Source organism: Bombina bombina, chromosome 12 (genome assembly GCF_027579735.1).
Source record: "Bombina bombina isolate aBomBom1 chromosome 12, aBomBom1.pri, whole genome shotgun sequence".
Classification (NCBI taxonomy): domain Eukaryota; kingdom Metazoa; phylum Chordata; class Amphibia; order Anura; family Bombinatoridae; genus Bombina; species Bombina bombina.
The window spans coordinates 93,075,457-93,103,008 of record NC_069510.1 but is presented as its reverse complement, the minus strand read 5'-3'; the positions used below and the strand labels follow the sequence as shown (position 1 = coordinate 93,103,008).

Here is a 27,552-nt window from a genome sequence, read left to right as displayed (position 1 = left end):
CAGCTAAATATACACTGGTGCACACTTACTAACAGGTGTGTATGACAGCTAAATATACACTGGTGCACACTTACTAACAGGTGTGTATGACAGCTAAATATACACTGGTGCCCACTTACTAACAGGTGAGTATGACAACTAAATATACACTGATGCCCACTTACTAACAGGTGTGTATGACAGCTAAATATACACTGGTGCCCACTTACTAACAGGTGTGCATGACAGCTAAATATACACTGGTGCCCACTTACTAACAGGTGTGTATGACAGCTAAATATACACTGGTGCACACTTACTAACAGGTGTGTATGACAACTAAATATACACTGGTGCCCGCTTACTAACAGGTGTGTATGACAGCTAAATATACACTGATGCCCACTTACTAACAGGTGTGTATGACAGCTAAATATACACTGGTGCCCACTTACTAACAGGTGTGCATGACAGCTAAATATACACTGGTGCTAACTTACTAACAGGTGTGTATGACAGCTAAATATACACTGGTGCCCGCTTACTAACAGGTGTGTATGACAGCTAAATATACACTGGTGCCCACTTACTAACAGGTGTGTATGACAGCTAAATATACACTGGTGCCCGCTTACTAACCGGTGTCTATGACAGCTAAATATACACTGGTGCCCACTTACTAACAGGTGTGTATGACAGCTAAATATACACTGGTGCCCACTTACTAACAGGTGTGTATGACAGCTAAATATACACTGGTGCCCACTTACTAACAGGTGTGTATGACAGCTAAATATACACTGGTGCCCGCTTACTAACAGGTGTGTATGACAGCTAAATATACACTGGTGCACACTTACTAACAGGTGTGTATGACAGCTAAATATACACTGGTGCCCAATTACTAACAGGTGTGTATGACAGCTAAATATACACTGATGCCATTTACTAACAGGTGTGTATGACAGCTAAATATACACTGGTGCCATTTACTAACAGGTGTGTATGACAGCTAAATATACACTGGTGCCCAATTACTAACAGGTGTGTATGACAGCTAAATATACACTGGTGCCCGCTTACTAACAGGTGTGTATGACAGCTAAATATACACTGGTGCCCGCTTACTAACAGGTGTGTATGACAACTAAATATACACTGGTGCCCACTTACTAACAGGTGTGTATGACAGCTAAATATACACTGGTGCCCACTTACTAACAGGTGTGTATGGCAGCTAAATATACACTGGTGCCCACTTACTAACAGGTGTGTATGACAGCTAAATATACACTGATGCCCATATACTAACAGGTGTGTATGACAGCTAAATATACACTGGTGCCATTTACTAACAGGTGTGTATGACAGCTAAATATACACTGGTGCCCGCTTACTAACAGGTGTGTATGACAGCTAAATATACACTGGTGCACACTTACTAACAGGTGTGTATGACAGCTAAATATACACTGGTGCCCACTTACTAACAGGTGTGAGTGGCAGGTAACACATATAACAGCTTACTAACAGGTGTGTGTGGCAGGTAACACGTATAACAGCTTACTAACAGGTGAGTGTGGCAGGTAACACATATAACAGCTTACTAACAGGTGTGTGTGGCAGGTAACACATATAACAGCTTACTAACAGGGGTGTGTGGCAGGTAACACGTATAACAGCTTACTAACAGGTGTGTGTGGCAGGTAACACGTATAACAGCTTACTAACAGGTGTGTGTGGCAGGTAACACATATAACCCCTTCCTAACAGGTGTGTGTGGCAGGTAACTGCACACGTATGCCAGGTTACTAACAGGTGTGTGAATGTATGGACAGTGTGTTCTGGGTAATTGGGGGAACTGCCCTTAAATGCATTTTCTCAATAACATTTTTACAGATCATTCTAAGAGCGTAGAGACAGTTTGCTTCAGTCCTGACTCAGCGTACCTGCTCTCTGCAGGATGGGACCGCACTGCTATACTCTGGGAAGTGCAGGTAATATATTGAGACTGTCGATAGCATTTTGTTTACATAAGGGGGGGGCTAGTACAAGAGGTAATTGAACAAACTGATGGAAAACCATATGTAGATCGGAAGAGAACCTCAGAGCTTTTCTACAGCAGGGCAGGAAAAATGCTGGGCAATAGCAGAGGGATAAAAGGATAGGAGAAAATCAAGTGGGTGTTTGTGGTAACATTTTAAGACAAACTGTTATACATGAATCCCAAACCGCAATACAAAACATCTGTATACAAAATACATCTTATAAAATCATTTAACACTGTCATTTAGTTTGCACAGTTTACCATTTTTGGGGGATTTTATGTTCCAGGGGCGCGATCCGATATAGATCGCAGTTTGCGGCGCAAGCGAGGGAACCGGCGTCGCCCGCAGTTTCAGCTCGCAACTCGAGCCATCCCATATAAGTCGCCGTCAGATGCTAACGTGCCGTAAGTCTCACAAACCAGCGATGTCCAGAAATCTGCGTAAGTACAAATTTCTGGCGTCGCCAGTGACTTGCGGCACGTTAGAAACTGCCGGCGCCTATAAAACCTGACTAAAGTTTAAAACACCCGCACTGTCTAACACGCCTCCCTAACATAGCCCGCACTGTCTAACACGCCTCCCTAACATAGCCCGCACTGTCTAACCCTCTATCCGCTATCCCCCCTCACTAACCTAACAATAAAAAAGCTATTAACCCCTAAACCGCCGCTCCTTTACCCCGCCGCAACCTAATAAAGTTATTAACCCCTAAACCGCCGCTCCCGTACCCCGCCGCCAGCTATATTATATCTATAACCCCCTAAAGTGAGCCCCTAACACCGCCGCCATCTATATTAAAATTATTAACCCCTAATGTAAGCCCCTTACACCGCCGCCATCTCTATTAAAATGATTAACCCCTAATTTAATCTACCTACCCCGCCGCCAGCTATATTATCTATATTAACCCTAAGTATATTATAGTTAATATAGTTATTACATTATATATATTAACTATATTAACCCTAATTATATTAGGGTTAATATAGTTAATATAGTTACTATAGTATTTATATTAACTATATTAACTCTATCTAACCCTAACTAAATTTATATTAAATTAATCTAATTAATTTATAAACTAAAATATTCCTATTTAAATCTAAATACTTACCTATAAAATAAACCCTAAGATAGCTACAATATAATTAATAATTACATTGTAGCTATGTTAGGGTTAATATTTATTTTACAGGTAAATTGTTAATTATTTTAACTAGGTATAATAGATATTAAATAGTTATTAACTATTTAATATCTACCTAGTTAAAATAATTACCCAATTACCTGTAAAATAAATCCTAAACTAAGTTACAAATACACCTACACTATCAATAAATTTAATAAACTACAAACATCTATCTAAAAACAGAATTTATGTTTACCTGATAAATTTCTTTCTCCAACGGTGTGTCCGGTCCACGGCGTCATCCTTACTTGTGGGATATTCTCTTCCCCAACAGGAAATGGCAAAGAGCCCAGCAAAGCTGGTCACATGATCCCTCCTAGGCTCCGCCTACCCCAGTCATTCGACCGACGTTAAGGAGGAATATTTGCATAGGAGAAACCATATGGTACCGTGGTGACTGTAGTTAAAGAAAATAAATTATCAGACCTGATTAAAAAACCAGGGCGGGCCGTGGACCGGACACACCGTTGGAGAAAGAAATTTATCAGGTAAACATAAATTCTGTTTTCTCCAACATAGGTGTGTCCGGTCCACGGCGTCATCCTTACTTGTGGGAACCAATACCAAAGCTTTAGGACACGGATGAAGGGAGGGAGCAAATCAGGTCACCTAAATGGAAGGCACCACGGCTTGCAAAACCTTTCTCCCAAAAATAGCCTCAGAAGAAGCAAAAGTATCAAACTTGTAAAATTTGGTAAAAGTGTGCAGTGAAGACCAAGTCGCTGCCCTACATATCTGATCAACAGAAGCCTCGTTCTTGAAGGCCCATGTGGAAGCCACAGCCCTAGTGGAATGAGCTGTGATTCTTTCGGGAGGCTGCCGTCCGGCAGTCTCGTAAGCCAATCTGATGATGCTTTTAATCCAAAAAGAGAGAGAGGTAGAAGTTGCTTTTTGACCTCTCCTTTTACCTGAATAAACAACAAACAAGGAAGATGTTTGTCTAAAATCCTTTGTAGCATCTAAATAGAATTTTAGAGCGCGAACAACATCCAAATTGTGCAACAAACGTTCCTTCTTTGAAACTGGTTTTGGACACAGAGAAGGTACGATAATCTCCTGGTTAATGTTTTTGTTAGAAACAACTTTTGGAAGAAAACCAGGTTTAGTACGTAAAACCACCTTATCTGCATGGAACACCAGATAAGGAGGAGAACACTGCAGAGCAGATAATTCTGAGACTCTTCTAGCAGAAGAAATCGCAACTAAAAACAAAACTTTCCAAGATAATAACTTAATATCAACGGAATGTAAGGGTTCAAACGGAACCCCCTGAAGAACTGAAAGAACTAAATTGAGACTCCAAGGAGGAGTCAAAGGTTTGTAAACAGGCTTGATTCTAACCAGAGCCTGAACAAAGGCTTGAACATCTGGCACAGCTGCCAGCTTTTTGTGAAGTAATACCGACAAGGCAGAAATCTGTCCCTTCAGGGAACTAGCAGATAATCCTTTTTCCAATCCTTCTTGAAGGAAGGATAGAATCCTAGGAATCTTAACCTTGTCCCAAGGGAATCCTTTAGATTCACACCAACAGATATATTTTTTCCAAATTTTGTGGTAAATCTTTCTAGTTACAGGCTTTCTGGCCTGAACAAGAGTATCGATAACAGAATCTGAGAATCCTCGCTTCGATAAAATCAAGCGTTCAATCTCCAAGCAGTCAGCTGGAGTGAAACCAGATTCGGATGTTCGAACGGACCCTGAACAAGAAGGTCTCGTCTCAAAGGTAGCTTCCAAGGTGGAGCCGATGACATATTCACCAGATCTGCATACCAAGTCCTGCGTGGCCACGCAGGAGCTATCAAGATCACCGACGCCCTCTCCTGATTGATCCTGGCTACCAGCCTGGGGATGAGAGGAAATGGCGGGAACACATAAGCTAGTTTGAAGGTCCAAGGTGCTACTAGTGCATCCACTAGAGCCGCCTTGGGATCCCTGGATCTGGCCCCGTAGCAAGGAACTTTGAAGTTCTGACGAGAAGCCATCAGATCCATGTCTGGAATGCCCCACAGGTGAGTGACTTGGGCAAAGATTTCCGGATGGAGTTCCCACTCCCCCGGATGCAATGTCTGACGACTCAGAAAATCCGCTTCCCAATTTTCCACTCCTGGGATGTGGATAGCAGACAGGTGGCAGGAGTGAGACTCCGCCCATAGAATGATTTTGGTCACTTCTTCCATCGCTAGGGAACTCCTTGTTCCCCCCTGATGGTTGATGTACGCAACAGTTGTCATGTTGTCTGATTGAAACCGTATGAATTTGGTCCTCGCTAGCCGAGGCCAGGCCTTGAGAGCATTGAATATCGCTCTCAGTTCCAGAATATTTATCGGTAGAAGAGATTCTTCCCGAGACCAAAGACCCTGAGCTTTCAGGGATCCCCAGACCGCGCCCCAGCCCATCAGACTGGCGTCGGTCGTGACAATGACCCACTCTGGTCTGCGGAACGTCATCCCTTGAGACAGATTGTCCAGGGACAGCCACCAACGGAGTGAGTCTCTGGTCCTCTGATTTACTTGTATCTTCGGAGACAAGTCTGTATAGTCCCCATTCCACTGACTGAGCATGCACAGTTGTAATGGTCTTAGATGAATGCGCGCAAAAGGGACTATGTCCATCGCCGCTACCATCAACCCGATCACTTCCATGCACTGAGCTATGGAAGGAAGGGGAACGGAATGAAGTATCCGACAAGAGTCTAGAAGTTTTGTTTTTCTGGCCTCTGTTAGAAAGATCCTCATTTCTAAAGAGTCTATAATTGTTCCCAAGAAGGGAACCCTTGTTGACGGGGATAGAGAACTCTTTTCCACGTTCACTTTCCAGCCGTGAGATCTGAGAAAGGCCAGGACAATGTCCGTGTGAGCCTTTGCTTGAGGAAGGGACGACGCTTGAATCAGAATGTCGTCCAGGTAAGGTACTACTGCAATGCCCCTTGGTCTTAGCACCGCTAGAAGGGAGCCTAGTACCTTTGTGAAAATCCTTGGAGCAGTGGCTAATCCGAAAGGAAGCGCCACGAACTGGTAATGTTTGTCCAGGAATGCAAACCTTAGGAACCGATGATGTTCCTTGTGGATAGGAATATGTAGATACGCATCCTTTAAATCCACCGTGGTCATGAATTGACCCTCCTGGATGGAAGGAAGAATAGTTCGAATGGTTTCCATCTTGAAAGATGGAACCTTGAGAAACTTGTTTAAGATCTTGAGATCTAAGATTGGTCTGAACGTTCCCTCTTTTTTGGGAACTATGAACAGATTGGAGTAGAACCCCATCCCTTGTTCTCTTAGTGGAACAGGATGAATCACTCCCATTTTTAACAGGTCTTCTACACAATGTAAGAACGCCTGTCTTTTTATGTGGTCTGAAGACAACTGAGACCTGTGGAACCTCCCCCTTGGGGGAAGTCCCTTGAATTCCAGAAGATAACCCTGGGAGACTATTTCTAGCGCCCAAGGATCCAGAACATCTCTTGCCCAAGCCTGAGCGAAGAGAGAGAGTCTGCCCCCCACCAGATCCGGTCCCGGATCGGGGGCCAATATTTCATGCTGTCTTGGTAGCAGTGGCAGGCTTCTTGGCCTGCTTTCCCTTGTTCCAGCCTTGCATTGGTCTCCAAGCTGGCTTGGCTTGAGAAGTATTACCCTCTTGCTTAGAGGACGTAGCACTTTGGGCTGGTCCGTTTTTACGAAAGGGACGAAAATTGGGTCTATTTTTCGCCTTGAAAGGCCGATCCTGAGGAAGGGCGTGGCCCTTACCCCCAGTGATATCCGAGATAATCTCTTTCAAGTCAGGGCCAAACAGCGTTTTCCCCTTGAAAGGAATGTTTAGTAGCTTGTTCTTGGAAGACGCGTCAGCCGACCAAGATTTCAACCAAAGCGCTCTGCGCGCCACAATAGCAAACCCAGAATTCTTAGCCGCTAACCTAGCCAATTGCAAAGTGGCGTCTAGGGTGAAAGAATTAGCCAATTTGAGAGCATTGATTCTGTCCATAATCTCCTCATAAGGAGGAGAATCACTATCGAGCGCCTTTATCAGTTCATCAAACCAGAAACATGCGGCTGTAGTGACAGGGACAATGCATGAAATTGGTTGTAGAAGGTAACCCTGCTGAACAAACATCTTTTTAAGCAAACCTTCTAATTTTTTATCCATAGGATCTTTGAAAGCACAACTATCCTCTATGGGTATAGTGGTGCGTTTGTTTAAAGTAGAAACCGCTCCCTCGACCTTGGGGACTATCTGCCATAAGTCCTTTCTGGGGTCGACCATAGGAAACAATTTTTTAAATATGGGGGGAGGGACGAAAGGAATACCGGGCCTTTCCCATTCTTTATTAACAATGTCCGCCACCCGCTTGGGTATAGGAAAAGCTTCTGGGAGCTCCGGCACCTCTAGGAACTTGTCCATTTTACATAGTTTCTCTGGGATGACCAACTTTTCACAATCATCCAGAGTGGATAATACCTCCTTAAGCAGAATGCGGAGATGTTCCAACTTAAATTTAAATGCAATTACATCAGGTTCAGCCTGTTGAGAAATGTTCCCTGAATCAGTAATTTCTCCCTCAGACAAAACCTCCCTGGCCCCCTCAGATTGGGTTAGGGGCCCTTCAGAGATATTAATATCAGCGTCGTCATGCTCTTCAGTAACTAAAACAGAGCAGCCACGCTTACGCTGACAAGGGTTCATTTTGGCTAAAATGTTTTTGACAGAATTATCCATTACAGCCGTTAATTGTTGCATAGTAAGCAGTATTAGCGCGCTAGATGTACTAGGGGCCTCCTGAGTGGGCAAGACTCGTGTAGACGAAGGAGGGAATGATGCAGTACCATGCTTACTCCCCTCACTTGAGGAATCATCTTGGGCATCATTGTCATTATCACATAAATCACATTTATTTAAATGAACAGGAATTCTGGCTTCCCCACATTCAGAACACAGTCTATCTGGTAGTTCAGACATGTTAAACAGGCATAAACTTGATAATAAAGTACAAAAAACGTTTTAAAATAAAACCGTTACTGTCACTTTAAATTTTAAACTGAACACACTTTATTACTGCAATTGCGAAAAAACATGAAGGAATTGTACAAAATTCACCAAATTTTCACCACAGTGTATTAAAGCCTTAAAAGTATTGCACACCAAATTTGGAAGCTTTAACCCTTAAAATAACGGAACCGGAGCCGTTTTAACACTTTAACCCCTTTACAGTCCCTGGTATCTGCTTTGCTGAGACCCAACCAAGCCCAAAGGGGAATACGATACCAAATGACGCCTTCAGAAAGTCTTTTCTAAGTATCAGAGCTCCTCTCACATGCGACTGCATGCCATGCCTCTCAAAAACAAGTGCGCCACACCGGCGCGAAAATGAGGCTCTGCTTATGCTTTGGGAAAGCCCCAGAGAAATAAGGTGTCTAATACAGTGCCTGCCGATATTATAATATCAATAAACCCAGATAAAATGATTCCTCAAAGCTAAATATGTTTTAAAACTGAATCGATTTAGCCCAGAAAAGTCTACAATCTTAATAAGCCCTTGTGAAGCCCTTATTTACCATCGTAATAAACATGGCTTACCGGATCCCATAGGGAAAAAATGACAGCTTCCAGCATTACATCGTCTTGTTAGAATGTGTCATACCTCAAGCAGCAAGAGACTGCACACTGTTCCCCCAACTGAAGTTAATTGCTCTCAACAGTCCTGTGTGGAACAGCCATGGATTTTAGTTACGGTGCTAAAATCATTTTCCTCATACAAACAGAAATCTTCATCTCTTTTCTGTTTCTGAGTAAATAGTACATACCAGCACTATTTTAAAATAACAAACTCTTGATTGAATAATAAAAACTACAGTTAAACACTAAAAAACTCTAAGCCATCTCCGTGGAGATGTTGCCTGTACAACGGCAAAGAGAATGACTGGGGTAGGCGGAGCCTAGGAGGGATCATGTGACCAGCTTTGCTGGGCTCTTTGCCATTTCCTGTTGGGGAAGAGAATATCCCACAAGTAAGGATGACGCCGTGGACCGGACACACCTATGTTGGAGAAAATACAATTAAATTAACTAAACTAAATTACAAAAAAAAACAAACACTAAATTACAAAAAATAAAAAAAAGATTACAAGATATTTAAGCTAATTACACCTATTCTAAGCCCCCTAATAAAATAATAAACCCCCAAAATAAAAAAAATTCCCTGCCCTATTCTAAATTCAACAAATGTCAAAGCTCTTTACCTTACCAGCCCTTAAAAGGGCCTTTTGTGGGGCATGCCCCAAAGAATTCAGCTCTTTTGCATACAACAAATACAATACCCCCCCATTACAACCCACCACCCACATACCCCTATTCTAAACCCACCCAAACCCCCCTTAAAAAAGCCTAACACTACCCCCCTGAAGATCTCCCTACCTTGTCTTCACCACACCGGGCCGAACTCCTGATCCGATCCGGGCGATGTCTTCCTCCAAGCGGCAAAGAAGAATTCTTCCTCCGGCGATGTCATCCTCCAAGCGGCAAAGAAGAATTCTTCCTCCGGCGACGTCTTCCTCCAAGCGGCAGCAAAGTCTTCACCACACCGGGCCGAACTCCTGATCCGATCCGGGCGATGTCTTCCTCCAAGCGGCAAAGAAGAATTCTGATCGGAACAGCCAATAGAATGCGAGCTCAATCTGATTGGCTGATTGGAACAGCCAATCGGATTGAACTTGAATCTGATTGGCTGATTCAATCAGCCAATCAGATTTTTTTAACTTAATTCCGATTGGCTGATAGAATCCTATCAGCCAATCGGAATTCGGCGGACGCCATCTTGGATGACGTCATTTAAAGGTACCTCATTCCAAGTTCAGCAGTCGGCCGGGATGGATGCTCCGCGGCGGCGGAGCGAAGAAAGAAGATTGAAGATGCCGCCGGAAGAATGAAGACTTTGCTGCCGCTTGGAGGAAGACGTCGCCGGAGGAAGAATTTTTCTTTGCCGCTTGGAGGATGACATCGCCGGAGGAAGAATTCTTCTTTGCCGCTTGGAGGAAGACATCGCCCGGATCGGATCAGGAGTTCGGCCCGGTGTGGTGAAGACAAGGTAGGGAGATCTTCAGGGAGGTAGTGTTAGGCTTTTTTAAGGGGGGTTTGGGTGGGTTTAGAATAGGGGTATGTGGGTGGTGGGTTGTAATGGGGGGGGGGGTATTGTATTTGTTGTATGCAAAAGAGCTGAATTCTTTGGGGCATGCCCCACAAAAGGCCCTTTTAAGGGCTGGTAAGGTAAAGAGCTTTGAAATTTGTTGAATTTAGAATAGGGCAGGGAATTTTTTTTATTTTGGGGGTTTATTATTTTATTAGGGGGCTTAGAATAGGTGTAATTAGCTTAAATATCTTGTAATCTTTTTTTTATTTTTTGTAATTTAGTGTTTGTTTTTTTTTGTAATTTAGTTTAGTTAATTTAATTGTATTTTTAGATAGATGTTTGTAGTTTATTAAATTTATTGATAGTGTAGGTGTATTTGTAACTTAGTTTAGGATTTATTTTACAGGTAATTGGGTAATTATTTTAACTAGGTAGATATTAAATAGTTAATAACTATTTAATATCTATTATACCTAGTTAAAATAATTAACAATTTACCTGTAAAATAAATATTAACCCTAACATAGCTACAATGTAATTATTAATTATATTGTAGCTATCTTATGGTTTATTTTATAGGTAAGTATTTAGATTTAAATAGGAATATTTTAGTTTATAAATGAATTAGATTAATTTAATATAAATTTAGTTAGGGGTGTTAGGGTTAGATAGAGTTAATATAGTTAATATAAATACTATAGTAACTATATTAACTATATTAACCCTAGTATAATTAGGGTTAATATAGTTAATATATATAATGTAATAACTATATTAACTATAATATACTTAGGGTTAATATAGATAATATAGCTGGCGGCGGGGTAGGTAGATTAAATTAGGGGTTAATCATTTTAATAGAGATGGCGGCGGTGTAAGGGGCTTACATTAGGGGTTAATAATATTAATATAGCTGGCGGCGGTATAGGGGGATTAGATTAGGGGTTAATAATTTTTATATAGGTGGCGGCGGTGTAAGGGGTCAGATTAGGGGATAGATAAGGTAGATGGCGGCGGTTTTAGAGGCTCACAGTAGGGGGTTAGTTTATGTAGATGGCGGCGGGGTCCGGGAGCGGCGGTTTAGGGGGTAATAACTTTATTAGGGATTTCGGGGGGGGGATCGCGGTTGACAGGGAGATAGACATTGCGCATGCGTTAGGTGTTAGGTTTATTTTAGCAGATCGCGGTTGACAGGGAGATAGACATTGCGCATGCGTTAGGTGTTAGGTTTATTTTCTAGTTAGTTTAGAGAGTTACGGGGCTCCAATAGTCAGCGTAAGGCTTCTTACGGCTGCTTTTTGTGGCGAGGTGAAAATGGAGTAAGTTTTCTCCATTTTCGCCACGTAAGTCCTTACGCTGCATATTGGATACCAAACTGCGCGGGTTTGGTATACCTGCCTATGGCCCAACAAACTGCGGGCGACGGCAGAAATATACGGGCGTAACTTCTAGGTTACGCCGTATATGTGATACCAAACCCGCGCAAATATTGGCGTTGCCGGCTTTTGCGGACGACGATTTATATCGGATCGACCCCCTGGTCTCTTTGACTGTGGCTTATTAGGGACAGCTGTAAACAAGTGCGTGCTCTGATGTAATCAATCTATGTTTAGCATGTTGCAGAGTCACGTGTTGCCACATGTAATTATGATAGAGGCAATGCAGCCTTGGGGGAGTACAGCAAGCACAATTTTCAGAGGTATTTTACATCAAATGCAGGCAAAGTTAACACACAATTTAAAAGAAGAATTGTAAATATATACATTTAAATACATTTACACTTATAGCAGACCATAAAAAAAACAAGGAATTACATTTTGACTTTAACGTCCCTTTAAATTGTAATCCTTGGAAACAATGGAAGCCAAGAGAGATTTACAGGAGGAAGAAAATGGTAAGCGGTAAATGAGTTTCAGATGTGGGAGAGGAATAAGCAGGCACTGCAAGAAGGTGCTTAAAAAAATACAAAAGTTATTGGAAGAAAACCAGAGGCGTAACTAGAAACCACAGGGCCCAGGTGCAAGAATCTAAAAAAAGGTGAATTTGATAGATATCTTTTTTTTTTTTTTTTTTTTTTTTTTAAAATTTAACAGAAAAAAAAATGTGAATCAGATTACATGTCTGCAAAAGGAGGTACCCTGTGCCCACAGTCTGTGAGATGGTCTGACCCCCTATTACTGTAGAGTGACACTGTTTAACCCACCAATACTGTATATAGTGAGTTAGTGATACAGTCTGTAATCTGCCAGTGAGATGGCTGGCCTGACCCTACCCGCCCCAGTACTTTATAAAGTGACCGCAGTAGTCTGTGACATAGTCCAGCCCCCCGTACTGTATATAGTGGTACTGTATAGTGACACTGTTTACCCCCCGCCCCCCCATGCTGTAGTAACAAGGTCTGTAATTTGCTGGTTCCACAAACATACACACACACACATACATGCATAAATACACACACAGTCACATACATGCATAAATACACACACAGTCACATACATACGTACACACATACATGCATAAATACACACACAGTCACATACATACGTACACACATACACACACACATGCATAAATACACACACAGTCACATACACATACATGCATAAATACACACACAGTCACACACACACATACATGCATAAATACACACACAGTCACATACACACACACACATACATGCATAAATACACACACAGTCACATACATACACACACACACACACATACATGCATAAATACACACACAGTCACATACATACGTACACACATACATGCATAAATACACACACAGTCACATACATACGTACACACATACACACACACATGCATAAATACACACACAGTCACATACACATACATGCATAAATACACACACAGTCACACACACACATACATGCATAAATACACACACAGTCACATACAAGCATAAATACACACACAGTCACATACATACACACACATACATGCATAAATACACACACAGTCACATACATACACACACACACACACATACATACATGCATAAATACACACACAGTCACATATACACACACATAAACACCAATGGGTAAAACAGAAACAATAACCCCTGTAGTCAGAGACAGAGACACTAGTGAAGCACCACGTCACACTCACATGATATCAGTGCAGGCAGTGGCAGGTCAATGTTTTTTCTCGGGGGCCCAATCGCAGTTCCGCTCCTGAAGGAAACGGTTAAAAAAGACTGAATAGTCCTATTCAAGCCCAATCGAAGTTCTGCTCCTGAAGGAAACGGTTAAAAAAGACTGAATAGTCCCATTCAAGCACAGACATGAAACAGGAGGACAGACAGACAGGATGTAAATGATTTCAATAGTTAATAGAATTTAAGCAGCTCTCATCCTATTGGCTGATTTGAATATTTCAGCCAATAGGAATGCAACGGTACCCCAATATAAAAGGGCTACCTTGCATTCAAGCTTCAGTGTGCGGCAGACAATCACATGAAGAGGAGGCTTCGCGCTGGATGTTGCCGCAGGTCCTGGTCAACTCCGCACCACCGGGATGAAGATAGAAGATGCCCACGCGATGGATGAAGATGTCGCCGCCTGGATGAAGACTTCTCGCCGCCTAGATGAAGATGGATGTCCAGACTTCAGGAACTGTGATTACATTTTCTGGGGTTAGTATAAGGTTTTATTTTATTTTTTGGGGTGTTTTTTTTTTTTTAGATTTTTATTTTATGTGTAAATCTTTTTATTGAGACATTTTGTTCAAACAAAACCTTAAAACAATAAGTAATACGCAAAAACGTTACATCTCCCTTCCTTTTTATACATCTTATTTAGCAAAGGCCAATAAGGTGAGACGGAATTGCCAAGTGAGGTTGCTTTTCCACTCACTAAATGTCCAAGCGATATTTTCCAACTTCTGGAAGAAATTCCCTGTGTCTAATGAGTAGAATCAGAAGATAATTGTGTTTGTCACTTAGTGAATAATCTTCTTGTACTTATTATTATACCCAAGTTGTAAATTAAACATGAAACAACTAAATTAACTAAATATACTGTAATACAGAAGGGTATTATAAATCTAAAAGAATAGAAAAAGAAAAAAAAGTGAGATACCGAGATGTTCATGATGTCCCTGTTGGGTTGGTGATATGGACTTCGTCCTAAGTGTCTGGTGTACCCTTTAAAATCCAATAGTACCAAACCTTATCGAATAGTTCTTTTGTATCTAGGACTCCAGCTGCGGATTCATGGATTTTGTATGTTAAAGATATTTTATTCCTAATCTCTGCCCTAGTAGGCGCAATTGTTTTCCAATACTTTGCTATGCAGGTTCTGGTGATTGTGCATACTATTCTTATAAAGGCATTAATATATTTATTATATTTTAGTATTGGTTTGTGTAAAAGAGTTTGGGATATAGATAGCTGTATATGTTCATCTAGTATGTCGCTAAGTAGGGCAGATAATTTTTCCCAAATTGGTTTAACTTGATCACAATCCCACCACATATGACGGTATGAGCCTATAATTCTGTATCCTCTGTAACAAAATCTGTTAGTGGAGGACATATGTGAAGTTTTTAAGTACCATCTAAACATGGTTTTAATTGTGTTTTCTCTTAGGTCCGCACTTAAGAGTCCCTTACATGCCGAGTTGAAAATGTCATCCCATACTTTCTTCTCCTTTGTAATGTCTAAGGGGCCGAATTATCAAGCTCTGAATGGAGCTTGATGCCCGTTTCCGCACGAGCCTTCAGCCTCGCCAGAAACAGAAGTTATGAAGCAGCGATCGGGTTGATTGACACTCCCTGCTAGTAGCCGATTGGCCGCGAATCTGCAGGGGGAGGCATTGCACCAGCAGTTCACAAGAACTGCTGGTGCAATGATAAATGCCGACAGCGTATGCTGTCAGCATTTATCGATGTGCAGCGGACATGATACGCTACATCGTATCATGTCCGCTCGCACTATGATAAATCTACCCCTAAGTCTTTTTTCCACATCAAAACTATTGATGATTTTGTGTTATTAAATGTTGATTCGATTGCTGTGTATAGTCTGGAGATGGTTTGTTTGGGTCTATGTGGAGTTTTCAATAGAATCTCTATAATTGTGGATTCTGATTGATGTGGTGGTCTAATATATTGTTGGATAGCTGATGTGACTTGAAGATATTGATACCAATGTAGCTTCAATGGGTTTAAGATGTTCTGTAATTGGGTAAAAGTCATGGGTTTTCTATTGTCCAATACATCCACCACCCTACATAACCCCTTATTTGCCCATTTATCAATTATTATTATTTATTTTTTTAGGTAGGAGGTATTTAAGAGGTGTCATCAATGAGTGTATTGGAAGTAGGTTCTTTAATTTAGCCATTGAAGACCATATATGAACAGTGGATTCTGAAGTGGGGGGCTTGTACTTTCCAACATTACTTATTCTGAGTGATATTTCCCATAAAATCTCATCCGGGTGAGAGGACCCGTATAGATTGGCCTCCAGATGGGTCCAAAGGACTTCCCTGAATTTTCCTCCTAATAAAATCGTTTGTGCTAATCTCAATGCTTTATAGTAATCTAATAAATTTGGAGCTCCCAACCCCCTAGTGTTCTATGTCTTGTAATAGTTGAGGTTGTGATTCTCGCCATCTTTTCCCCTCTGGTGAATACCACTAATTCTGTTTGCAGAGATGCTAAGTCAGGTTTTGGAATTTTAATGGGAAGAGCCCTAAACATTTATTGAATTGATTAAACTGTGTGGTGAGATGGATTCCCAAATATTTAAGAGAATGGTTGGCCCACTTAAGGTCAAAGTTAGTCTCTATTATCTTCTTAGTATGTTGTGGTAAGGCTATTGGTAAAGCTTCGCATTTGTTGAGCTTGATCTTATATCCTGAGAATGGAATGATCTGACCAAACACAAGTATGGATTGCAGAGGAACTAAGCAGCGGTTGTAATATCCTGCTGATATAGATATAATCTATTCTGGTATAGCTTTTGTGAGCCGATGAATAGTAGGTAGTATAAGTAGTGGTCCCATAAAGGGTAAACCAAGTGTCTATAAGAGTATTAGGAGCTAGGTGTTCTTGTATATTGTTGACCAATCTATTATGTCTATGTAATTTGGAGTTAGGTTTGTTTGGTGTATCTGGCCTTTTCATCATTGTAATGTTAAAGTCTCCCACTAAAATAATTTTGTATTGGGACCAGTTAGTTAATAAGTTAGAAATATTTCGAAAAAATATATGTTGGTTGTCGTTGGGGGCATATATATTGCAAAGGATGATGTCTGAGTCAGAGATCTGACCTTTGACTATTAGGTACCTGCCTTCCTCATCTGCTATTGTGGATTCATGTTTGAATGCTAGTGTAGAATGAATTAATATAGATACTCCTCTCTTTTTTTATCTGTAGTTGCATGATAATGCTGGGTGTAATTCTGTGACAAATATTTGGGAATTTGTGCCTTGGTGAAATGAGTTTCCTGAAGGAACACAATATTGGCCCCTAGATTCTGATATTGGTTTATGGTTGTGCAGCGTTTAACATCCGTGTTCAAACCTCTTACATTGTGTGAAATAAGGTGAATTTTGGAAGTCATAAGGTTAATTTAGGAGAGTGTAGTGTTAATATAGATTTGTATATTAAATGTGTGTGTATTACTAACCTGTGTAGGAAAAGGAACTCCCCTGTTAAAGGATGGACGTATTGGATTCCAAAGAATTTGGGTACAATCTCGGTATCTCTAGATAAACTACAATAGAAAAACCAAACAATAAGTAACAAACATAAAATAAATAAATAACAAAGTTCCCCAATGAAGGGGTGAACATACATTAGATGTGGCTGCATCCACTTAATGGAAGCAAGAGCTGCGTCTATATGTAATTACATGGATAAAACATATGAAATCAGTAATATGTGATATATTTATTAAACCGGTAAACCAGTAACTGAAGAACTACGGTGAAACCTAGAAACACAGGTTCTGAACAGTCGACATAGTGACCTGTATTTCAAAGTAACTTAAAAATTCAGTGTAAGTAAAGGATACATGTGATCAAGGATCCATTGTTGGATTAATGTTTGAAGCGGGGTGCCTCCTTGAGAATGTGATTTCTTAAATTGTTTCCTGTCCACTTTCACCCATGTGGATGGGTTTGAGATGTTGAGTTTCTGTGAGGATGGTTCTTCGGTAGGGATGAGTAGCAGGTCCAGACCCAATATCTTGCATGTTGTAGGTATTTCTTATATTTCTCTCATAGTGATAGTTTTGTTATCTTTCAGTATGTGGAGGGCAAAGGGAACCTAAACACATTTTATTTTGTGCTTTCTCAAGATTGTAGTCAGGGGTCTAAGAAGACTTCTCCTTTGTAGCGTTCTAAGACTGAGATCTTGAAAAAATGGAATTATTGTTTCTTGAAATTTGAAGGTGGGATTATTTCTTGAGGCCTTCAGGATTCTTTCTTTGTCTTGAATAAAAAGAGAATTTGATTATTACGTCTCTAGGAGGGAAATCCCCTTTAGGCTTTGCATTTAAGGCTCTATGGGGCCTTTCCATTCCATAGTCAGTGTCTTCTTTATCTCCTGTGATGTGTTTGAAGAGTTGTTGAAGATATGGTTTAAGTTCAGTATTAGTGATCAATTCTGGGACTCCTTTAAGTCTGATATTATTTCTTTGACTACTATTCTCAAGGTCATCTACTTTATCTTGGATTGCTATGAAAGACTGTTGTTGTATTGATAGGTTCTGAGAAACTGTGGATAGTTAATCCGTTATAGCTTCTTTGTGTTCTTCTAGTATTTCCAGTCTCCCTCCTAAGTTGGCTATATCTGATCGAATCTCAGTGAGGCTTGCGGTAACTGTTATGTGCATTGAATTCATTTTTTACAATACCCTCTCAAAATTAGAGGCTATGTCTTGTTTAGAGACAAGCTCACGTAAATCTGCTTTCATTAACGGATTTTGGTCTTCCACTTGTGTTAGCAGCATTTGTTCTGTTTCAGACTCCCCCTCTGCATCCATTTCTAATAATTCAGAGGTTTTGGTGTTTTTAGGGGGTCTAAAAAAAGTGCTCACTGTTTGATTTTTATTAGATTTGTCACCTTTAGAAGGTTTTCTGGCAGACATTATCACAGGTTTATATATCTATGTCTTTTTGTGTAGGGGTTAATGAATTGTATATATGTTGATGTTGATCAGCTCTCCCAGTTGTTTTTAGAATCTGATCCCTTCTCAGCTGAAGAGAAAGGGTCTGTGGTTCTTGTCCGTGTCCCCATTTGTAGTAGTGAATATTATTCCTCTGCTTTCTGGAGGTATTTAGCCAAATATTAGATATATATATATATATATATATATATATATATATATATATATATATATATATATATATATATATATAGTTAGATCACTTATATGGCCCTCTTCAATCTGTCCCCTACAGATTAGGGTAAAAGATACTTGGTGTTTACAGATCAGGGTCCTTTGACTTTGCTGTGTAAAGGTGTCCTCCTAAATCATTATTTTATACTGCTTCTTATAAGACTTTCGTTTTGTCAGTGAGGGAACCAGTGATTTATATTTATATAGTTACTGATGCATATTAGTGATAGAACTTGTTCCCCTTGAGTATTTATGTAAGATGCATTAAGATTTTCTAGCCGTTATTTTTTATATATTTTTAGGGCCGGATTCTCTATTGTAGGTCCTCAATCCTTCATTTCCTTTTATGCTGTATAAAGGGTCTCCCCGTAGTACATGTGTGATGTTGCGGCCTACCGTTTTTCTCTGCTAAAGTAGACAGGTTGTCAGATTGAGTTGATCCTACCCATAGCTGTTCTCTATGTCTCTGATGCTTGCAATGTTGCCTGCTATTGAACGATCGTTGTGGCTGTCCTGAAGGCTGTTTTACTTTCTATCAGAGATATGCGTAGTTCCGAGTAACAGACCGGAGTCTGTTTGGCGCGCTTCTGTTCAGTTCAGTTTAAGAGTCTTGCGCCTATGTAGAAGCTGCGGCTTATGTCTTCTGCGATAGCCCCTATATTCAGCCTCTGTCCATCTGACTTTCAGTCAGGGGTTGAGACCCCTAGTATATTTTTAACACTGATTTTTATCTATTGCAGCAAGGAGCTCAGAGATCAGGCGTCCATCTCTGAGCTCGGGTAGGCTCCGCCCCTGGATTTTTTTATTTTAATGGATGCAAAAGAGCTGATTGCCCTTTTAAGGGCAATGCCCATACAAATGCCCCTTTATGGGGCAATGGGTAGCTTATATTTTTATTAGACTTAGGTTTTTTATTTTGGGGGGGTTGGTTGGGTGGGGGGTTTTACTGTTAGGGGGGACTTTGTAAGTTTATTATTTAAAAGAGCTGTTTAACTTAGGGCAAAGCCCTACAAAAGGCCCTTTTAAGGGCTATTGGTAGTATATTGTTAGATTAGGGGGTGTTTTTATTTTGGGGGGCTTTTTTGTTTTTATAGGGCTATTAGACTAGGTTTAATTTTTATTATATTGGATCATTTCGTTTTGTAATCTTAGATTTTTTTTATTTTTTGTAATTTTAGTGTGTTTTTTTTTTGTAATGTTATTTTTTTTATTTTTTTTTATAGTATTAGAATTTTTTACTTTTGTAACTTAGGTTTTTTTATTTTTAGCTTATTTTTTAAAAATAGTAATGTAAGGTTAATTTATAGTTTAATCTTTATTTTATTTTACAGGTAAGTTTTTTTTTATTTAAAGGTAGTTTTATTGTAAGTTTAATTTAAAGTTAGGGGTGTTAGGTTTAGAGGTTAATAGTTTAATTTAGTGTGTTGCGATGTGGGGGGCCGGCAGTTTAGGGGTAATTAGTTTAATTTTAGTAGTTGTGATGTGGGGGGCCGGCGGTTTAGGGGTTAATAGGTTTATTGTAGTTGCGATGTGGGGAGTCAGCGGTTTAGGGGTTAATAACTTTTTAGTGTCGGCGATAGCGGGTTAGGGGTTAATAATAGTAGTTGTGCTGTGGGGGTCGGCAGTTTAGGGGTTAATAACTTTTTTGTGTCGGGTGGCGGCGGGTTAGGGGTATTTAGACTAGGGTTTATGTTAGGTTTTAACGTAACTTTATTTTCCCCATAGACATCAATGTGATTGATACAGCGATCGCCATTCCGCGATTACAGGTGTTAGTTTTTTAGTTTTTTTCTAACACTTTCTCTCCATTGATGTCTATGGGGGAAAACGTCAAGTCAGACCTTGGGTTTTGTGCGGTATGGAGCTTATCGCACCATATCGCACAACAAAAGAAGGTTTTGAAATAACTTGTAATGACAGCGCTATGGAGAGTGCGATACCGCTATTTTTTTTGCATTATTTACGCACCCAGTTAAGCGCACAAATTGTAATCTTGGTCTTTATTTGAAGAAGCAGTAATCTAAGCTAAGGAGCCGGACCATTTTTGGTTCAGTACCCTAGATAGCGCTTGCATTTAGCCACCAATAAGCAAGCGCCACCAAGGTGCTGAACCAAAAATGGGCCAGCTCCTAAGCTTACATTCTTGCTTTTCAAATAAAGATAGCAAGAGAAAGAAAAAAATGATAATAGAAGTTGTTTAAAACTGAATGCTCTATATCTGAATCATGAAAGAAAAAATTTGATTTACCATTCCTAAGTCTTTAGTGAATGACGCAACAAGATCACCAAATCTAATACGAACAATAACTTTACAAGGGAGTAAATGACCACTGTTCTGGAAGCAGTAGAGGAAAGTTCAGTTTTTGGGGGTTCAGATTAAAAGTCATGAGATTTGGTATTAGGAGAAAACCCACCAAATAAACACGTATTCGCGCTACTAAAAAACTGGAACACTGAAATAACAATACTCCCCTTAGGATATGGTTATAGCAGAATGTTTTCTTCCTGTGTACTAAGTTTAGCTTTATTTCCAACAGCTTGGACAAAAAGTTAAGGTTTTCCGTGGGCATCAGGATGCCGTCCAGTGCAGCGCTTTTTCCTCGAAGGGATCATCTATAGTAAGTACATACTCCAGAACTACATGACAAGAAATAGTGCTACCATCTAGTGCTCTTGCAAATGGACAACATTCTTGCAAAACTGCCACCATAAAGTGCTCCAAATATACACTATATATATATATATGTTCACCATATAAATATCATATTGCTAAATTTCTTGTATTCGGATCTGTAGGCCACCGGCTCCTGGGATTATACAGTGCGAGTGTGGCGTACGCATGGTGATGGGTCAGATATAGTTCTGCAAGGACACAAGGGCAACGTCAGCTGTGTTTGCTTCTCGATATCTGGGATGTTGGTAAGGGACCGTTTTGTATTGCGCTGTCATATTCTTATAACGGATGTGTAATATCAGGTGAGGATAGAGTCAAGTGCAGTGAGGGCTTCTGAAAATCCAATAAAAACCCTGACACCCTGACTTGCTTGACAAAAAGGCACAATAGTATCATCCAAAATAGGGCTACGTGACAAAATGACTTAGTCATCATTTTTCTGTTTCTAGAGCAGAGTGTACTTCCTTCCAGACTATATTTTTAATTTCTAGCTAAACAGACAAAGTACTGAAAAATGTTTGATAGCGTTTAAGAAGACATAAAAAAAAACATCAAATCGCAAGCCTTCTCTGTAGTTTAGCACTAAATTAGCATACTAGTCAAGTGTGAAATGTTCAGAATACATTAACAACACTGTTTCCGCAAATTGTTTTTCTATAGCCAGTCTACCTCATCCACTTGCCTCATTAGGAGAAGTTAATCATGGCTTCCTTCTTATTAGAGTAGACAAGACTATTGATTGTCATTTCGTTTATCATCTCTGCTGAGGACAGTTAGGGACAGACACGTAGCAGGGTTAGGCTTTTGAAGTCTGCACTTCCAATTCTCAGGACTGGAAAACGCACAAATAAAATAAATTACAGGAGCATGGGGAAAATAAATAATGAAATTGTACTGCCTGTTTAAATAAACATAATTTAACACATATTACAGTCTCTTTAAAGGGACACTGTACCCAAAAATTTTCTTTTGTAATTCATAAAGAGCATGCAATTTTAAGCAACTGTCTAATTTACTCCTATTATCAATTTTTCTTCGTTCTCTTGCTATCATTATTTGAAAAAGAAGGCATCTAAGCTTTTTTTTGGTTTCAGTACTCTGGACAGCACTTTTTTATTGGTGGATGAATTTATCCACCAATCAGCAAGGACAACCCAGGTTGTTCACAAAAATGGGCCGGCATCTAAACTTACATTCTTGCATTTCAAATAAAGATACCAAGAGAATGAAGAAAATTTGATAATAGGAGTAAATTAGAAAGTTGCTTCAAATTTCATGCTCAATCTGAATCACGAAAGAAATTTTTTGGTTACAGTGTCCCTTTAAATGGACATGAAAAACAATTTTTTTCTTTCATGATTCAGAAAGAACATACAATTTTAAACAACTATCCAATTTACTTATATTATCAATTTTGCTTTATTCTCTTGGTACCCTTTATTGAAGGAGCAGAAATTCACTACTGGGAGCTAGCTGAACACATCAGTAAGCCAATGACAAGAGACATATAAGTGCAGCCACCAATCAACAACTAGCTTCTACCGCCTAAGTCTATCTGGGTATTGTTTTCAACAAAGGATCCCAAAAGATCAAAGCAAATTAGATAACAGAAGTAAATTGGAAAGCTGTGTGTTTCATGTCCCTTATAGTATTTTTTTAAATATTTATATTTATTTATTTATTTACTTGGTTGACAAGCTATTAGCTAAACTAATCCTGCAGTATGAACTGCTTGCTTCCTAACTGGCTACTAAGAAGAACATCCTATTGGTGGAAATAAGGAAGCCTCAGTAAGTGTGGGCCTATTTAGCACAGGAATAAATATTTGTTCCAACGAATAAACAATGACTACAAGTGTTGCATTAATTTATTCTTAATGTGTCTGTGTCACTTAGGCCTCCGGTTCATGGGACAAGACTATTCGCATCTGGAACCCACACAAAGGGTCACTGATTTTTTTGTTAAATGACCATTCGGGGTGGGTGAGAAGTGTGACGTTCTCCCGAGACGGAATTCTCCTGGCATCCTCTGGCAATGACAAAACGGTAATATTGCAATAACATAAACCCAAACTCTTGTAATCAAGAACGCGAATCCCCTACACATTGCCATACATTCAATATCTGAAGAAATAGCCTCATTAAATCTATATACTTCAGATACTTGGATATTTATTGCTCACTGGCTGATAGTGGAAAATCCCACTAAAAAGCATTGCTATATACATTTTTCAAAGAAAACCAAATTGCTGTAATATTTCAAAATACTTAGATGGAACAGAAAAAACTGTCCCTTTATGTAGTTTTGTTGTATTATCTATATCTCATCTATATATTTTTCAGGTACGTCTTTGGGAATGTGAAAATGGAAAGTGTATTAAAGTATTAAAGGTAACTTTTGTGTCATTTTAATTGATGACATACATTATTATGCCAATATAAAGGTACTTGTCACTGTTATATGCATTGAGCCTCACTAATCTCTGTATTGCAGGGCATGCTGGATGAAGTTCATGCGTGTACATTTTCACCTGACAACACGTTGCTGCTGAGTGGCGCCGTGGGACATACTTTGCCACACTGAACAGAATTAATTATTACTTGGACAGTGTAGATCAGCTTAGGGCCCGACTGTATCACTGAGGAATGAGGACCCAGGAAACAGCACAATCAGACAGCTAAAACAGCCCGATGGTCACAGAATGTAATCACCAAAAAACAATGTTAAACGGACATTAAACTGAAAACGGATTCCTTCATATATAGTTTATAAAGCAGCATTGGAATATACATACTTTTGCTATAAAATACCTCTGAAAATTATGTTTGCTCCACTCTCCGCAGAGAGACTGGAGTGGTCACGTTATATTTATGTATGGGGAAATTTACTTGGCCCTGCAACATTCTTCACAGTGATTGGTCAGCTCAGAGCACAAGCTCAGTTAATCTGTCCCTAATTGCCACAGAAAAGGAGACCAGGAATATAAACTCCACAAGGCTATAACTGTCCCTGGTTTACCTTGTAAATTGTGCTAAAAAAAAAAAAAAAGCCAGTGTTAAGTTTTTATATTTCTTTTATATAGAGAGATCTGTTGCAACATAGTACTAAATTGCTGATGCATCATGTGTATGTGTGTCTTTAAGATGGTACCCAGACAGGAGCCATTTAATTATGTCTTTGCCAAATTCACTGCCAAGGCTAAAATGCCAGTAAGTGGCAGGTCTTAAAGACACAGTAAAATTAAAAAAATAAAACATTCATGATTTAGATAGAGATAGCAATTTTAAACAACGTTAAAATGTATGTATAGTATCTAATTTGCTTAATTCTCTTGGTATTCGTTGATGAGGACTCGAGAGTAAACCTAGGTGGGCCCAAGGAATTAGCTGAACACATCTAGTGAGCCAAATATGTGAAGCTAGCTCCCAGTAACGCATTTCTACTCCGTAGCCTACCTAGGTATGTTTTTAACAACAGATACCAATAGAACAAAGCACATTTGATAATATAAGTAAATTGAGAAAATGAATGACATGCTCTGTTTGAATCATGAAAGTTATATTTTTTTCTTTACTGTACCTTTAAGTAAGCACACACCATGGTATAAGAATCCATCACATTTTTAATTTTCAATTTTTGTTAACCTTCACGTGATTACATTTCTCCAACATTGGTGTGTCCGGTCCACTGCGTCATCCTTACTTGTGGGATATCTCTTCCCCAACAGGAAATGGCAAAGAGTCCCAGCAAAGCTGGCCATATAGTCCCTCCTAGGCTCCGCCCACCCCAGTCATTCTCTTTGCCGTTGCACAGGCAACATCTCCACGGAGATGGTTAAGAGTTTTTTGGTGTTTAAATGTAGTTTTTTATTCTTCTATCAAGTGTTTGTTATTTTAAAATAGTGCTGGTATGTACTATTTACTCTGAAACAGAAAAGGATGAAGATTTCTGTTTGTGAGAGGAAGATGATTTTAGCAGACAGTAACTAAAATCGATTGCTGTTTCCAGATAGGACTGTTGAGATGAAGTAACTTCAGTTGGGGGAAGCAGTTAGCAGACTTTTCTGCTTAAGGTATGACTAGCCATATTTCTAACAAGACTGTGTAATGCTGGAAGGCTGTCATTTCCCCTCATGGGGACCGGTAAGCCATTTTCTTAGTCAAACAAACAGAATAAAGGGCTTAATATGGGCTATAAAACTGGTAGACATTTTTATGGGCTAAATCGATTGCTTTATTTGGGCATTTTATTCATATTTATGCTGACAATTCACATTTATAAACTTGGGGAACGTTTATTAAACGGCAGGCACTATGTTAGACACCTTTTCCAGTCAGGGGGCCTTCCTAGTTGTAGGCTGAGCCTCATTTTCGCGCCATTACTGCGCAGTTGTTTTTTGAGAGCAGGGCATGCAGATGCATGTGTGAGGATCTGAAAGTTGCTGGAAAAGTTTCTAGAAGGCGTCACTTGGTATCGTATTCCCCTCTGGGCTTGGTTAGGTCTCAGCAAAGGCTATAGCTGGGACTGTATAGGGGTTAAATTTGTAAACGGCTCCGGTTCCGTTATTTTAAGGGTTAAAGCTCTGAAATTTGGTGTGCAATACTCTTAATGCTTTAAGACACTGTGGTGAAATTTTGGACAATTCCTTCATACTTTTTCACATATTCAGTAATAAAGTGTTTTCTGTTTAAAATTTAAAGAGACAGTAACGGTTTTGTTTTAAAACGTTTTTTGTGCTTTATTGACAAGTTTAAGCCTGTTTAACATGTCTGTGCCTTCGGATAAGCTATGTTCTATATGTATGAAAGCCAATGTGTCTCCCCATTTAAATTTGTGTGATAATTGTGCCATAGCATCCAAACAAAGTAAGGACAGTACTGCCACAGATAATGAAATTGCCCAAGATGATTCCTCAGATGAGGGGAGTAAACATGATACTACATCATCTCCTACTGTGTCTACACCAGTTTTGCCCACACAGGAGGCCCCTAGTACATCTAGCGCGCCAATGCTTATTACCATGCAACAATTAACGGCTGTAATGGATAACTCCATAGCAAATATTTTATCCAAAATGCCTACTTATCAGAGAAAGCGCGATTGCTCTGTTTTAAACACTGAAGAGCAGGAGGGCGCTGATGATAATTGTTCTGTCATAACCTCACACCAATCTGAAGGGGCCATGAGGGAGGTTTTGTCAGATGGGGAAATTTCAGATTCAGGAAAAATTTCTCAATAAGCTGAATCTGATGTTGTGACATTTAAATTTAAATTAGAACATCTCCGCGCACTGCTTAAGGAGGTGTTATCTACTCTGGATGATTGTGACAACTTGGTCATTCCAGAGAAATTATGCAAGATGGACAAGTTCCTAGAGGTTCCGGTGCACCCCGACGCTTTTCCTATACCCAAGCGGGTGGCGGACATAGTGAATAAGGAGTGGGAAAAGCCCGGCATACCTTTTGTCCCCCCCCTATATTTAAGAAATTATTTCCTATGGTCGACCCCAGAAAGGACTTATGGCAGACAGTCCCTAAGGTCGAGGGGGCAGTTTCTACTCTAAACAAACGCACTACTATTCCTATCGAGGATAGTTGTGCTTTCAAAGATCCTATGGATAAAAAATTGGAGGGTTTGCTTAAAAAGATTTTTGTACAGCAAGGTTACCTTCTACAACCCATTTTGTGCATTGTTCCTGTCACTACAGCAGCGTGGTTCTGGTTCGAGGAACTAGAAAACTCGCTTAGTAGAGAGACTCCATATGAGGAGGTTATGGACAGAGTTCACGCACTTAAGTTGGCTAACTCTTTTATTTTAGATGCCGCTTTGCAATTAGCTAGATTAGCAGCGAAAAATTCAGGGTTTGCTATCGTGGCGCGCAGAGCGCTTTGGCTAAAGTCTTGGTCAGCGGATGTGTCATCCAAGACAAAATTGCTTAACATCCCTTTCAAAGGTAAAACTCTATTTGGACCAGAATTGAAAGAGATTATTTCAGACATCACTGGGGGAAAGGGCCACGCCCTTCCACAAGATAGGCCTTTCAAGGCCAAGAATAAGTCTAATTTTCGTTCCTTTCGCAATTTCAGGAACGGACCGGCCTCTAATTCTGCATCCTCTAAGCAAGAGGGTAATGCCTCACAACCCAAACCAGCCTGGAAACCGATG

At 39.9% G+C, this 27,552-nt stretch overlaps 1 protein-coding gene across 1 annotated transcript in view; it reads left to right on the top strand.

Moving 5' to 3' along the window:
• WDR38 (WD repeat domain 38) overlaps positions 1–24,068 on the top strand; it is a 34,666-nt gene extending 10,598 nt beyond the window's left edge. The window contains exons 4-9 of the mRNA XM_053696231.1: positions 1,879–1,976; positions 21,251–21,331; positions 21,510–21,632; positions 23,283–23,432; positions 23,730–23,777; positions 23,881–24,068. Coding sequence (XP_053552206.1) covers positions 1,879–1,976; positions 21,251–21,331; positions 21,510–21,632; positions 23,283–23,432; positions 23,730–23,777; positions 23,881–23,970 — 590 coding nt within the window. The 3' untranslated portion in view covers positions 23,971–24,068. The remainder of the gene's footprint in view (positions 1–1,878; positions 1,977–21,250; positions 21,332–21,509; positions 21,633–23,282; positions 23,433–23,729; positions 23,778–23,880) is intronic.
• The last annotated feature ends 3,484 nt before the right edge of the window (positions 24,069–27,552 follow it).